Here is a 16,219-nt window from a genome sequence, read left to right on the forward strand (position 1 = left end):
CCCCTGGGGGGGTCCCACTGCACTGGACCCCCCTCACAGTACCCCGAAAATATTACAAACCAATTGGAGCCCAACCCACTGATTCAATGACGACTAAATTATTGTCGAGCATCGTTTTGACGGCACATTATTGCGACGTCGCGTAGGTCCAACTCGCCCCATTACAAACCCTATCCAGCCACGTAGTCAGAGTAACAGGATGTCAGAGTATTGTGTGTGGCCTAGTCTAACTGTAATGTGAGGAGCATCATGTAATAATACTCAACACACACACCTACAGTTTACCGTACTGCCCACCCACACTCATACATCACTCACACAAAGCGACAGCTCGCCAGGCAAACAATATACACGATTGTATCTCTATTATGAGTCGACCATTCAGCGATCAGACGTGTTCTAGGACAAACAGACACAATGATCCTGTTTCCTAGAGCTGCGGTAGGTATCAGGAAGTGATCTGGGTGTGGAGAGATGCCTGCATGTAATCAGTGGCCGAGGAGGTTTTGCCTGAATAAAAAAATATTCTCTGCATTTCTGCATCCCAATTCCTCATGATATATGGCCTTTATTGTATGTGTGCAAGAAACTGGGCCCACTCACTGGTATCAATGGTGCTAATCATGTTTCTCTCACAAACAGGGACATTTATTTTTGTCTTTGTCTCTGTGATGAGACGAAATTGTCTCATCACAGTGTTTTGAAGAAATTGTAGTGGAGAGTGACAGGAAACAGGTAGAGAGAGACATGGAGTAGCACGCAGTAAAGGTTGTGGGGCTTGAGAATGGAGAGATTGCTAAAATGTATGCTAATTAGTCAGGCCGGCCCAGATAGGGAAGGGCCTTAATTTTCAGGCCCATTGAGAACTCTATACACGAATAGAAAGGGCGAAAACATAACCCTGGGGATAAAAGGTTAGACAGTATGAAACATAGCAGGGAGGTACTTCCTTTGCCTACTTGCAGCATACAAAAGAAATATGGCAATAATCAATCGAATTGTTTGCGTTTATGAGATTAGCCCTGGACAGACATACACACATATAGACACTCTATATGTAGGGTGTCCATAGATTTCCACTAGCAGCTGAACAAACCTTGCCGCTGTACTGTACTGTATGTGTGCGAGTGTCTTTGGCTCATTCTGTCATCAAACATTCCAGAGCCCACTCTGAGCTCCCTATTACACAACAGGGCATTCACTGGCAGCCTGTTTAAAATGCACTCCCTCTGTCTCTCATACACACACACACACACACACACACACACACACACACACACACACACACACACACACACACACACACACACACACACACACACACACACACACACACACACACACACACACACACACACACACACACCCCTCCCTGTTCAGTATTCCTGCACTTCATAGTACACGTGTAAATATGAATGAATTCATTTATTGGGAAGAATCCCATCAAAAACCTAAATGTGTTTGTGTGGATACAATTGATGCCTGTGTTTTGTGTGTTTACTGCATGTGGGCATTTGACCGTACCTCAAACTGGGGCCAGTTCATGCTCATGCCGGGTCCGTGGGTGTTCCTCCACCACCTAAGGTCCTCCACATCATTGGCCAAATTTATGGTCTGACCCAGGTCTTGGTATAGGGCCGTGAACCTAGTGGACACATTCATTCATGCCAGTCATGAGGTGTGGTGCAATTCAGGCATCATTATTTTCAACATCATAAACCTAAACTCATTAATTAACATTTGCAAACAATACTTGGCAAAAACTGTGTGAACACTAGATGAATCTTGCGTCCACAATGTTGTGCTCAGTGGTGCTCAAACATGTTCAATTAGCCATTGACCGCCATCTCCAATCTCCAATCTCCATCTCCATCGCCAATTAACGTTCACATCAAACAAAGGCATTCCCATATACATATAAGCAGAGAACAGTAACTGTGCTTAAAAAGGCTGATATCAAAGCGTGGGTAAATTCCACTTGTTATTTGAACAGTGGTACTGCCATACCTTTCTGATCTGCCTTACCATGGTAACTATGAATTGTTTAAACAGCACAGGAGAGGACGAGAGGTCGATAGTTAATGGACAACTATACAAGTAGAACATTTACTTCTGTGTACACAAAGCTACAGACACAAGTATGCACAAACGCATTGTGTTACTGTATGCCCGAGTACACAGACACACACACTTAGATTCAACGATATGCCATTTTTAAAAGACTATGACCAAGCCCATGGCTAAATAGCTCACTCTCGTGTGAGTGTGTGTGTGTGTGTGTGTGTGTGTGTGTGTGTGTGTGTGTGTGTGTGTGTGTGTGTGCGTGCGTGTCCATGCATGTGCACGCGTGTGTGTGGTGTGCGTGTTTTAGGACGATCATGCAAAAAATAATTGCGATTAGACGATTATGTAATAATTGTGACAGGCCTAGTGTATGCGTATTCTATTAGTGTGTCGTACCCATCTTTGCAGGACAGGTTGAGGTGCTTGTGGATGTCCAGGAGGACCTCTTTGAAGAAGCAGAGCCGCTTGCGCTCTGCCTCCTGGGTGAGGTCAAACACCTGCTCCATGTCCTCCATATATCGAGGGTTGCAGCGGTTCAACTCCTCCAGGGCCTTCTCATAAAGCTCCTTAGCCTGGAGGTAGCGCGCGCGCACACACACACACACACACACACACACACACACACACACACACACACACACACACACACACACACACACACACACACACACACACACACACACACACACACACACACACACTTTATTTGAGAAGCCCAACGTACTGCTGCTCCCTCCCAGTACGACCGGGCCCATACTGGACCCACTGACACACCCACGTACAAGATGCTGGAAGTGATGTTAACGTCATGCTCTCGGGGGTGTGTGTGTGTGTGTTCATTTATGTGATCTACAAGCTTGCTATTTTCTAAAGATTTCATTCCTTTAAAGAACTTGAAATGGGACATTTTGCATAATGAGAACTTTTGGCACTTCACTAAGTACATGTTGATGCCAATACTCTTGTACTTTTACTCAAGTAAATTTTGAATGTCAGACTTTTACTTGTAACAGTAACGGACTCACGTACTACAACACTAGTGTGTGTACCTTCTCAGCCTCCTGGCCGCAGCGCTCCAGGCGTGTGGAGAACTTGCGGACCTCCTCCTGGGACTTGGAGGGGTCAGCCTTGGCATGAGTTTCCCTGGTCAGCGCTGTCCGCTCCTCCTTCCTAGCCTGGTGATAGCTCTTCTTACTGGATTCCACCTGCGCACGCACGCACACACACACACACGCGTCAAAACCACATTTTCATCAATTAGTTTGTAACGCCACCTTAAATCTAATGCTGTGCGCGCGTGCGTGCTGAGAACTTTGGGCAGGCCCGTCTAGAGTTTGAATGGACAGGTATCAGTCAAAAGGGAGACATCAAAGATGAAGGACAGGTGGGGGTGGATCAACATATGGAATTGAGGTCAGATATAGAGTTGCTGGCCGGCTCCATATATGCAGATCCAGGGTTTGATGAGGTCAGTGTCGTGACCTTCATATATGGAGACGGCCATATATGGAGGCGTGACCATAATGGAGGCGTGACACGAGGCATGACACGACTGACGGGAAGGTTTTCATAGTAAACTGTCCACCAACCAAATGGACTTCCATCCATAATAAACTCACCAACAAGTTCTTGTCTTTCATAGTGTCTACCACTATGAAACTGGATTCAGATGTTAACTTCATGGTTAATCCTTACTCTGTTTCTGGGTTTACAACTAACTCGGTCGACAGTCTTTCACTTCTTGTGGACCATACAGCAAATTTATTGGCTACTTCGTTGTATGACGGGCTGTTGTGCTCCGAAAAAAGCAGATCTACAAGCTCAAAACACGTTGAGGATGCAACGCATTGTGAGCTTGCAGAGCGGATATTTTGAGGTGCGTAGTACGTGCATACTGTAGTAGTTAAGCCACATGGCCACAGCTGCTGGGCACCCCCCGCCTCCTCACGTCCCCACCCAGGCCAGGAGGTTGAAAATGAATGAATATTGATGCAAAAATAAATACCGGTATGTCACCGTTTTTATATAATGCTCGCACCCAGTCAGAGAAGGCACAGTGAAGTCACGGGACCTAATCAGAGGAGAGAGAGAGAGGTGTGCGCTTCTACGGTTCTACATCGACTGACTGGACATGACCCACTGTCTACCTACTCCTTAGTCCTGTGTGCGTCTTTTTTTTTTTTTTTTTAAGATATTTTTTTGTGGCTTACGCCTTTATTGATTTTTTAAGGGATAGAAAGTAGGCTGACAGGAAACGGGAGAGAGATGGGGGGATGACATGCGGTAAAGGCCGTGTCGGGTCCGGGAGTCGAGCCCGCGGCACACCGCGACTGGATCACCAGTCCGGTGCCCAAACCGTTACGCTACGGCCTGGGCCCTGTGTGCGTCTTTGACCAACCAAACAACCACACAGCCCATGTAGGATGGGTTTTATGCATAGCCATTTTGGAAAGAACCAGGCCACTTCCCTACTTCCTTCACAGGTGTTACTGATGATACTAATGAAGGCTCTGTTCCATTCCAAAAGAGCAGGGTGCTGCTGTTGTGCATGTTGGCTCCATGGAAACACTGTCTCAAAGTGTCCTTGAGTGGGTTCCAAATGGCCCCGTACAGGTGTGTATGGGGGTCCTTGAAATGAAAAAGTTTGAGAACAACTGTACACTATTAAATGGAGCAGAGCCTTAATTAGTATCATCGGTAACACCTGGAAGTAGGTAGGAGGAAGTAGGGAAGGGCCCGGAAGTAGGAAGAGTTATTCTGTGTGCATAGAGTCCATTGTGTCTGTTATTGAACACTCACTCTTCAACTTTCGAACCCAGGGTTTCATTCGGACAGTCAGACACACTCGCTCACCTCCTTCAACTTGCGGACCCAGGGTTTCTGGGCCTTGCGGAAGCCGTCGTCGGCGTCCTTGGTCTCCCTGAAGCCGCCCATCATCTGCTTGTGGAAGCCGTCCTTCTGCCAGGAGCGGATCTTGTCGCTGTCCTCCACGGCCAGGCGCTCACGCAGCTCCAGGTGCAGCTCGCTCAGACGCTCCGCCGCCTGCATGAAGGCATGCCAAGCCTTCTCCAACGTGCCGTACTGAGGACCTGAGAAGAGGATGGGGGAATGGTGGCACTTCTTTAAACTTTGCTCGGAAGACTGGTTTCCTGCACGGTCAAATCTTTGAAAAAATGGCTACAAGCAAAATGCTCAAGTCCAACACAAATGACAGAAAAACAACAATAGCGATGTAGTGGCGAGATTTTCATAATTGGCTGGCCTCTAAGCCAATGGGAGACTAGGCCTATACGGCCAATGGTCATGATTTGCTGGCCTCTAAGCCAATGGGAGACTAGCCCTACAGTATACGGCTAATGGGACACTAAAGCCCCACGGCCAATGGGATACGGTTGATCGGGGGCAAAAACAGAATTGCTGCATACAGTATATTGGCTGCTAAAGACGTCCACAGACATCTTATCAAATAAGACCGCGGGGTGCTAAAGACGTCTGGGGACATTCCGCGCAGCGGATCAAAGCGTAGATGTTCTTGTCTAATTTCTGACTTTGTGCTTTATCGTGCTTACAATATTAACGCTTCTGAAGAGAAATCAATGTTACCAGCACGATGTAGAAATGGTAGATTTGGCTTCGCGATTTTGGGGGAAAGGAAAAGCGGGCGTTTTCAGAATAAAAGGTGTAAATTATCTGATTCTAGGGCACCCTAGTGATTAGTAGCCTAATGTCCATAACCGAAAGGCAAGGATCTAATCAGGACAATCATGTTTTGTATGTTGCTCATGGATTTGCTATGCATCCTCTCTCAGTACTCCAATTAATGCTCCCAAAATATATCTGTTGTACAAATAATAAGCATAAATACCACACAAGGAAGTCCCTTCTGAGTTTGTGTGTGTGTGTGTTACCTTTCTCCACGGTACTCCTCCATTTCTTGGCCCAGTCACTGAGTTGTACAGCGTAGCTCTTCTCTATCTTGGCTCTCTCCTGGAAGCAACTAACCAGCTCATTGCACAGCCGGTGGCCGTCATCCACCCGCTTCACTGTCCGCTTGTAGTTCCCAGACTATACGCACGCACACACACACACACACACACACACACACACACACACACACACACACACACACACACACACACACACACACACACACACACACACACACACACACACACACACACACACACACACACACACACACACACACACACACACACACACACACACACACACACACACACACAACTTTAATCCATTTAGGCCTGACCTCAAAATTAAAAAAAAATCTTCTAAATCCTCCAGTTTTCTGAAATAAATATTTTCACGATTTTTCAAAAATAGCAGACCTACAAGCTCGTAGCGCGACACTCGGTGGCGCGCTATGAGCTTGTAGATCTGCTATTTTTCAATAGCTAAATTATAACATAATGTTAAAAACACCAAAAGGGGTTCCCGCCCCAAAATGGGTTAAGGAGGGTGTGCTGTGTGTGTGTGTGTGCGTGAGTGAGAGAGACGACTGGCTTCTTCCTCGATGCTTGGGCTGTACGTCGCGACCGGCCGCTGTGCGTCATGTCACACACCGTCTGTGGCCGCGGCGAACGGCCCAAGCTTCGCAAAAGATGATCTCGGCATCTCGGCCCTCCTGACTCGCAGACCACAGAGAGAGAGAAATAAAAGGTAGATGGAAATATTGACAAAGAAGTGCAAAGAAACAAGAGAGAGAGGCAGAGGCTAAGAATAAACATGTAGTTCTTCAGCAGCAGGGACTCATTACATGCAGGTGTGTACAGTATCTACACTATTTATACACCACTCTAAACCACGTAACATACCAGAGTGTGCTTTATCCAAAAAAGTTCAACGTATTACATTTTTATTACTTATAGGCCTCTGTGTGTGTGTGTGTGTGTGTGTGTGTGTGTGTGTGTGTGTGTTCCTACCTCCCAGAAGCTCTCATGGCTCCCCGGGTCGCTGAGGTCTCCGTTAGAAGACATATTGGGGTCTGACTTACAGCACGGAATGGTGGCGGTTAAAGAAGAAGCTGCAGGGAGAGAGAGGAGGAGAAACGTGGCAACACGGATTACGATTTATTCATACTTTATGTACGGCCAACAAAAACAAATCCATATTCTGTAGAAACAGACTAGACTCAGGCTCTTCACTGCACTGTCCACAAGCAGTCATTTGCCTTTGTGTGCGCAGCAGGAAAAGTAATATTAATCCAGACAGGGTACGATTAATAATCAAACACCAAAACAAAACACAGACAGACGCTTACTATAAATAGGCTACGCTAATTTTGAGTCTCTAAATATTTCGGTTTACTGCGCGTGCGCACACGCACACACGCACACACACACACACACACACACACACACACACACACACACACACACACACACACACACACACCCCTCTCCATTACTAGAACAGGAATCCATGTCATCACGTCCCAGCCACACACAATGGCCTTCATTCATGTAACCAGACACACCAAATATTTGTACAGAGTCACTGATAATAGCTCTTTTCAAAACAAGCCAATAAAAATCGTAACTGCAATCTAGACAGTATTAAGCATGAATTTCATGCCCTTGATTTCTTTATACTCAAAGGAGAGAGAGAAAGTGATAGAGATAAAGAGAGAGAGAGTGAGAGAGTTTATACTCTCAAACGTTTATACCAAGCTAATGGATATGATGTTTTATCTTGATTGTTTTGTTCCACTTTTTCTTGTTTTCTCATGCCAATGGGGCGGCACACACCCTGGGCAAGACCTCAGGCATAGAGTAGCTGGATGGGTGCCCTGAGGTTCCTAGTTCGATCCGCGTTTATCGGAAAACCGATGGAGAAACGCTGCTAAAAATCAGAGAAATGTGCTCTGTGTGCAGAGACCTGTAGTGTCAAAGTGTCCTTGAGCAAGATGCTGAAAGAGAGAGAGAGAGAGAGTCCCCTAAGGCCTGGCCCACTAGCTGAATGGATTGCAGTTCATTAGCATACATGAACAGACATCAACCAGAGATTCCTTCCTTCCTCCATAAACCGAGTCCTTGCCAGTAGTGCGCACACACACACACACACACACACACACACACACACACACACACACACACACACACAACTAAATGAGTTAACTGTGGATTGTAGTAATTAGTTAGGGCATAAGGCAGTGACACACAAGTGCAACTATAGCTTAGCTTAGGTAGTTGATAGCTATAGGCCGAGGCAAACGGATGAAGCAGCTATATACACACACAGCCAGCCAGTGTGGAACATTGAATGTCAATAAGATACACTACCTGCCATGGGATCATTCAAAAGCAGGCTATGCGCGTGACATCATAGTCCCGGGAAGTTATGCAGTCCGTGAGGGAACGCCTACCGAGTGGCAAAAAACAACAACTTTCTGTCCTTGACAGCTCATACATCCAAACAGAAACGTCCTGTCGGATTGTATTAAACGATGTTAAACTTACCAACATTGCAGGTGTATAGAAAGCTTGAATTATCCTCTATCTGCAACGTTTTGGTTTCATAGAAATCCACCGTAGAATGCTATATGAGCTACTTTCTGTCAAGAAATTCAGTGCAGGTGAATGGAAGCACTAGTTTTCAATAACGCATCATCCTGTTGCCTCTTGCATTATGTGCAATTTAGAAACAGGTGGTACTACACTCATGTGTCTGTCCAGAGATGGGAAGTAACAAAGTAGAAATGGCAGGTCTGTCGATATCTCCACAAATGCATCATAAACCTTCTCTATAAGCTGTCCCTGGCCACCCAGTCACAGACACCCACCACCACAGTATAATCTGTGATTCCTATTTTGATTTGATTTGATTTACTGCCTCAGATCAGCCGAGCCACATTATGAAAGAGCAAATTGTCGATGTATAGCCTATCAACTTAGATAGATCTTTATTTGTATTATATGTACAACGAAATTAAAAGTGCCAACCAATCAGTGCATCATATCACAAAACAACATAAAGCTAAAACAAAACACACATGACTTCCTGTTATTGCACAACCCCTGTAGCACTATAGGCATATATATTGCACAAACATGTAAACTTATAGCCTAGAGCAGTGGTTCCCAAGTGTGACCCAAAAGAGAAATTAGACGTTTGCCCGGGACGAGTGAAAATAGCACAATAATAATAATAATGAATTGCATTTTTATAGCACTTTTCCAAGTGCTCAAAGCGCTTTACAATGGTTCATTCATTCATACATTGTGAAGCGGCGAAACAGTCGACGCCAGCGTCCTCACTTCCCACATTCACACACCAATGGTGGCGAGCTCACACCGACCAACTCATTGGAGGCAATGTAGGGTTCAGTGTCTTGCCCAAGGACACTTCGACATGTAGACAGGAGGAGCCGGGATTCGAACCGCCGACCCACGGATCATTGGACGACCTGCTCTACCTCCTGAGCCACAGCTGCCCACAATAGCTACAACGTGTTGCTTCACGCAGCGTTGAGAGCTTGTAGATCAGCTATTTTCCAGTACTTCTTAATTATTATTATTTTATTTATGGTATTTCTTAGATTTGCTTGGTTTGTTCGTTTGAAAATGTATACAGTATATATATATATATATTGTAATTTTTTCATTGAATTTCCTTATGTAAACAAACTAGAAAATACTAGGACAATACATACAAAATAATATTCAAACAGGTGCATCCACTTCAACAGGTGAACAAAGTCTATTAATGAAACAGATTTAACACAACTGAATTTAAATAAAATCAAGTCTTATGGTAGAGACATGAGTAATCCACCTGTCCATGAAGACTTCAATTTGACCTCTAAAGCTGAATGTAATTCTCTCCATAATAAATATATTATAGATTAAATCAATCCATTCATTTATAGTTGGTGCAAGTCATTTTTGAGTTAAGGCTTACTTTGGATGCCACACGCAATTCAGTAAATACTGATCCTGCCTTGGAAAACGAAGTCCTTCCAAATCCGCAAGATACGGTTTTAAAATGAAAACGAATGTCAACAAAAACTGCCACAGAATCTCAGACTGGTACGAGTAATGTATTTTCTGCCCTGGAGTGCAAAAGAAACGACTCACATTTTTCCAGCTGTGGGGGATGTATACAATTATTTTACATTTTTGTATTTAAAAAAAATATATATTTTTGTTCTTTTTAAAAAATATATATTTTTTTTTATTGATTAAAATAAATAATCACGACACGTACCGTTACATACTTTACAAACCTTTACAAAAGACATACTTTACCAAACTGACAGGCAGACAAAACAAAAAAACAAGGGACGGGGGACAGGGGGTTCCTCCAGTTCATCCACACCATACCGTAAGAGACTAAACAAAAATAAAAGCAAGCTAAAAGGAAAGCAAACCAAGACAGCCACAGTATAGCACATGTACAGTATAGCACATGTACATGTACAGTATAGCACATGTACATGTACAGTATAGCACATGTACATGTACAGTATAGCACATGTACATGTACAGTATAGCACATGTACATGTACAGTATAGCACATGTACATGTACAGTATAGCACATGTACATGTACAGTATAGCACATGTACATGTACAGTATAGCACATGTACATGTACAGTATAGCACATGTACATGTACAGTATAGCACATGTACATGTACAGTATAGCACATGTACATGTACAGTATAGCACATGTACATGTACAGTATAGCACATGTACATGTACAGTATAGCACATGCCTCGAGCCCATTCACATGTAGACATTTCAGCAGAAAAATAATCCAATAATGGGGCCCACACCACCTGAAAGGAAGCGTCGTTGCCTCTATGCACTGCACAGTCTTTCATGGGGTAGCACAGGGGTTCTCAACGTTTTTGGTCCCCGGAGATGCTTTGGCAGTGTCTCGGGACCCCCGCCCCGCCCCCTTCCGACCTCCAATATAAATTGACTGCTACAATAACCTTAATAATAGAGACAATACACCATAAATAAATACTGAAACCAGATAATCATTAGGGAAGGTGTATATGTGTACTATATGTAAACTTTTTATAATTTGGGGACCCCCAGAGGGGTCACGACCCACGGGTTGAGAACCCATGGGGTAGCACACCGAATATCTCTCTATACATCTGATATAGCATCTGATACAGACTTATAGCATGTTATGTAGACGGCACTATAATTGCATTGTATATACAGTAGTCATAGCACGCCATAGTACATATGTACTGTATAGCATAGTAGTATATATATAGCTTATATGTATAGTCTCATAATATAGATATTCCACTGTTACTTTCTTAGCTTACGCATGTTTTATGATAAATGCTTTTGTGATGTATTCCCATGCTTTTGTTCCTGATTATTGTAAGTCGCTCTGGATTAAGAGCGTCTGCTAAATGCCTAAATTGTAAATTGTAAATTGTATACCACATTTGTACAGTTGGAGGCTTATCCTTAATCCAGTTTATCAGAATGCATTTCCGGGCTGAAAGTAGAAGTTTATCAAATAGTTTGAATTGTAAGGGTGTCAAATTAATAATACTATTTTAAAATAAATTAAAACTGGATTTTTACTCAAAGTCGTGACCCAAATAAATCGGTCCGTGGCCCACAAATGGGGGCCACTGGGTCCAGATCCACTGTTTGGGAACCAGTGGCCTCCTAGAGGACTAGACACCCTATTGCCCAATTTATACTTGGTTGCATGTCATGTCACACACTGAAAATAACAGCTCAAAGAGCTTATGAAATGCACAGGCTGTGTGAGATGTGTGAGATTGTAGATCAGATATTTTCAACACCGAACTACACATAAATCAACCTTAATTGGTACATTACTGTCTGTACAATGGCTTGCCATAGCTAGCGGTGTGTCAATATGTGAGGCCATAAAAAGATAATTGAAAGTACTAGCCAATGACGCACCTTCTTCACTGTAATAAAGACTGCCAGTGAACCCCAGTTAGCACTATTTCTCAGCGGGTTTCACACTGTGCTTCAAATTGTAGCATGACCCCCATCATGCTTAGGCGACCCAATATTCCTCTGTTAAAAAGTTGTTTGTGTACGCCTGAAAGTTCTGTACAATTTTGTATTATTCCAATACTTTTACTTTTACTCTACTACATCTCCAATCCAAATGTACTTTTACTCCACTACATTTATTTTAAAACTTTAGTTACTAGTTAGGTTGTAGATTTTGATAACTATTGCAAAACGTACATTAACAATACTGCCCAGCCCTCCAGGCCCAGAGCGTGGCACCAGCGCCAGCAAAATAAGCATAGAAATCGGGCCACTTCCACCCACGGCGGAAGAGATGTAGTGTTGTTTCTGTAGGGTAAGCCTAGGGAACAGATGTGGATTGCCCAGATGACCTTAAAGGGATAGTTCAGAATATGCCCTGAATATGTTTACAAGCTCACAATGCGTCATGATGCAAAGCATTGTGAGCTTGTAGAGCTGCCCCATTCAAAAGATTTGCTACAGAGCAGTGCCCACTGTGCCTAGGGACAAACTCCCCTTCTAAGGCCAGTTATGCTCATGTTTTGGTGTGGCAGCAAGCTGGAGCGCACCCATGTGAGGTAAGCCATGTGACAACACAGAAAAGCCTCATATAAGGGCCATTCAACGCATGACCTTCTGGTTGCCAGGCAACCGTGATAATCACTGTGCCAAACAGTAAACGACAGTGTTTCTCAACCATTGAGCATCATCATCCAACATCCAAAAGTGGCCTATGAGATGGGCATTATAATTAAAACAAATTTACTGCCAGAATTGTTTCAGTCTGTAGTCTCTTCCCTGCCGAGGGCTTTTCAGTCGGATATCTTATTTTGAAGACCCCAAATTCATGACCCCTGAACCAGAGGCTAAATCGGCTAGGCTAATTTCAGCCGCGATCTCTTTATAAGGCCATGCTAAATAATACTTTGGTCTCCGTTTGGCTGTCATTTTTGGTAAGTAAGTAGGGATTTTATTTTTTATTTTTTTTGGGAAGGATGGGTAGCAAGGATTTTTTTCTCTTTCTTTCCCTTTCGGCAATGATGGATAGGCTTCTTTTTTAATAACTTCAATATTTGCCGGAGTATAGCTAGCTAGTGCTACAGGTTAATACCAGTGTAACGGCCACAGTAGTGTACAGTGTGTGTGTGTGTGTGTGTGTCAGAGGTGAGCAGAAACTATGCTAGCAATAGCAACGAAGGCATGTGCCACCAGCATGCTGGAACAGGAGCGAGTATGAGAAGCTCACTTCACTAAGACCTGCTAATTACGGCTCCTACATCCCACAGGACAGCATGGTCTCAGTGGGTGTGTGTGTGTCCATCCATGCGTGCGTGTGTGCACAGTATGTGTGTCTTTGGAAAATATAAACGGGACTGCTTTGCCCCTTTCTTTTCTATTGAATGACGTTCAGAAACGGGCCATCGAAGCCAACTAGGACAGTGTAATGCCATGCTGTAGTGTTGTAGTCCACCTAAAACGTGTCCAAGTGAAGTCCAAGTCGAAGGGGGGTGGGGTGGGGGGGGGGGGGGGGGGGGGTTCCGAGTGTGGGAGGGGGTCGAGTCCGAGTCGAGACCAGATAAAATGTTTCTCATTGTCTAGGTACATAAAACACTGCGAGAGCAGGCAGGCGCATCAGCTGCACTCCTTTACTTAACAAGACAGCTGTCTATCAGCGCCTGACAGCTTTCTGATAATGTTAATGTGAATGGGCTCTCACCTCACAATGTGGGTATAAAAAAGATTTCATTGCATTGTAGTGACTCGTGACTCGAGTGGATTCGGTGGGGGAAGAGTCCCGAGTCCCTTGGTCCGAGACAGAGTCAAGTCCAAGTCAAATTGTGAGCGAGACCAAGTAAATGAAAATGTGGACTTGACTCGAGACGAGTCAAGGACTTGAGTACACTACCCTGTGTTACTACTGGAAATGAGACAGCTAGCGAGTGCAATACACGTAATAATACACAATACACACATGTACACTACAGGCACTAGGGATGTTAATAGTTAATCAATTAATTCATTAATCAATTCAACTTAACAGTTAATAATTAAACGAAAATTCTGCGGTTCTATCATTGGGTGGTTTTCTGTGAATGTAATCCTGTCTGCGTGTGGCCGCGGAATGCACATTAAAAAACTCGACTGTAAGTCGCACTTTATTAAGATCGCCTGCTAAACGCCTAAATTGTAATTGTATTGGTCAGACACTGAGGACAGCCTGAGCGCTCAACAGTAGGGGGATTAGGCTGTGATCATAACAGCAGACAAACAGACAGACAGACAGAGCTCATTATTCCCTGGTCTAGGTCAGACATTAACTAGAAAAACTGTGCACCAACAAGCAAACAAACTCCATTGTGGTTATAATAGGACCAGCAATGGCCACTGATATATTTAGAATGACCAGGATCTTACTGGTGGGGCATTTATTCTTTCATGACTCTCAAGACTGATAACTTTTTCCACTATGTCTTGTTTAATAAGCGACAGTATTTATGTGTAAATAAAATAAAAAGAGTATAGTTTTTTGTGCCTGATTTGCTGGGACCAGATTACATACATGACCATATTTCTTACGTCATCATTGAGAGCTAGTCATACATATGTATATGTAATTTGTAAGTTGATTAGCGGTATACTGTGGTTACTTTGCCCCAAAATCCGTCCCAGCCAACCCGCCACTTTTGATGCGTATGCAAATAAAACAGCAAATTGTGCCTGATTTGCTGGGACCAGCTTACATACATGTATACACAGGAACATTACCTTTAATCCTCCCAACACTAAAACATATCGTCATTACGTCACAATCGAAGACCAATTACACTCTGGCATTGGGTCATTACGTCATCATTGAGAGCTAGTTATACATATACACACCATGTACTCTGGTCCCAGCAACTCAGGCACAATTTGCTATTTTATTTTACAAATTACATATATATGTATATGTATGACTAGCTCTCAATGATGACGTAAGACATATGGTCATGTATGTAATCTGGTCCCAGCAAATCAGGCACAATTTGCTGTTTTATTTGCATACGCATCAAAAGTGGCGGGTTGGCTGGGACGGTGCATACGGACCGGGCAAAACTATTACTTGCGCGCTCTGCTTGCGCAAGTAATAACATGAAGGAATCGCGCTAAATAAAAACATACAATAGTTGTAAAGTAGTGCAAAAGTCTGGTGCAGTAGAGCACAGATGAAAGACATGTCTAAGTTGCAAAACAAAGTAGTATGAGCTCTCAGGGCCCTTGGCATGTCATGTGTACATTTTATTTTTTTCCCCAGAGAGACCCGTTTTCCATAAAATCCCGTTTTTCCCTCCTCCTCACTTATGCAGATGTAATGTCAAACTTTTGGGTGTACTCGTTTGCACATGCATTTCTTTTCCCCTCCTAATTTAGTCACTGCTAATTCTCCCACGCGTATAAATCACTGTCACTGCAGATCCCTACAGTTTTGGGAGGGTGTGTAGAGTCTACACACTGTAGACAACCACGTCTCCTCTCACACGTGTTACTTCACCAGCTGCTTCTTTTCAGCCGATAGTTTCACTGTGAGGATGTAATGCCTTTGGAGCAGGGGTGTATTGATACATTTTAACAGTTTGACGATACGATTGGATGATTCAGTGACTTCAGTCATGGTGATGAAATACGATACAATGATTTAAAGGTATTTAGAGGTATCCCTCCCAAGTTCTGCTCCCAATTGAACCGGCGACCGCATCACCCTGTAGCTCTCGCTAGTTGTGAAGCGACAGAACAAACGCTCTCCCCTGCCGGAGGCCATCACGGACGTTTCAATCCCCAGCCACTCACGATGGCTGGGGTGAAGTGAGATGTGAAATGAAACTAGAAAAAATGCCCCTCTGGGCACAGGTCTCCACCAGGGCAGGTCAGGTTGTGTGGATGTATTTATATCAGCGAGATGACGTCTTACGAAAAAATTACATCATAAACAAACATTAAAGTCTATATATATTTAGGCTTACAGGTTTTATTTTACAAATGTCATTTTTTTCCCCCCACTAACAACTGACGCTCTAAAAGACAGCGACAGGCAGACTCCTCTGCTCTGGAGTACAAAGCCATTGACAGACACTTTTGCGTCATCAATATCGGTGAAAATGATTTTG

General features: G+C 43.8%; 1 protein-coding gene across 4 annotated transcripts in view; it reads right to left on the reverse strand.

Annotated features, from left to right (window-relative positions):
- Positions 1 to 16,219, reverse strand: part of pacsin3 (protein kinase C and casein kinase substrate in neurons 3) — a 46,283-nt gene that overhangs the window by 15,625 nt on the left and 14,439 nt on the right. For all 4 annotated transcript variants that reach the window (XM_083759506.1, XM_083759508.1, XM_083759505.1 and 1 more), the window contains 6 exons: positions 7,005 to 7,105; positions 5,973 to 6,129; positions 4,918 to 5,153; positions 3,114 to 3,269; positions 2,461 to 2,636; positions 1,525 to 1,645 (listed from right to left, as the gene is read on the reverse strand). In XM_083759506.1, the coding sequence (XP_083615632.1) occupies positions 1,525 to 1,645; positions 2,461 to 2,636; positions 3,114 to 3,269; positions 4,918 to 5,153; positions 5,973 to 6,129; positions 7,005 to 7,058 (900 nt within the window). In that variant the 5' untranslated portion in view covers positions 7,059 to 7,105. The remainder of the gene's footprint in view (positions 1 to 1,524; positions 1,646 to 2,460; positions 2,637 to 3,113; positions 3,270 to 4,917; positions 5,154 to 5,972; positions 6,130 to 7,004; positions 7,106 to 16,219) is intronic.

This window comes from Protomyctophum parallelum, assembly GCF_964188405.1.
Source record: "Protomyctophum parallelum genome assembly, chromosome: 2".
Lineage (NCBI taxonomy): Eukaryota > Metazoa > Chordata > Actinopteri > Myctophiformes > Myctophidae > Protomyctophum > Protomyctophum parallelum.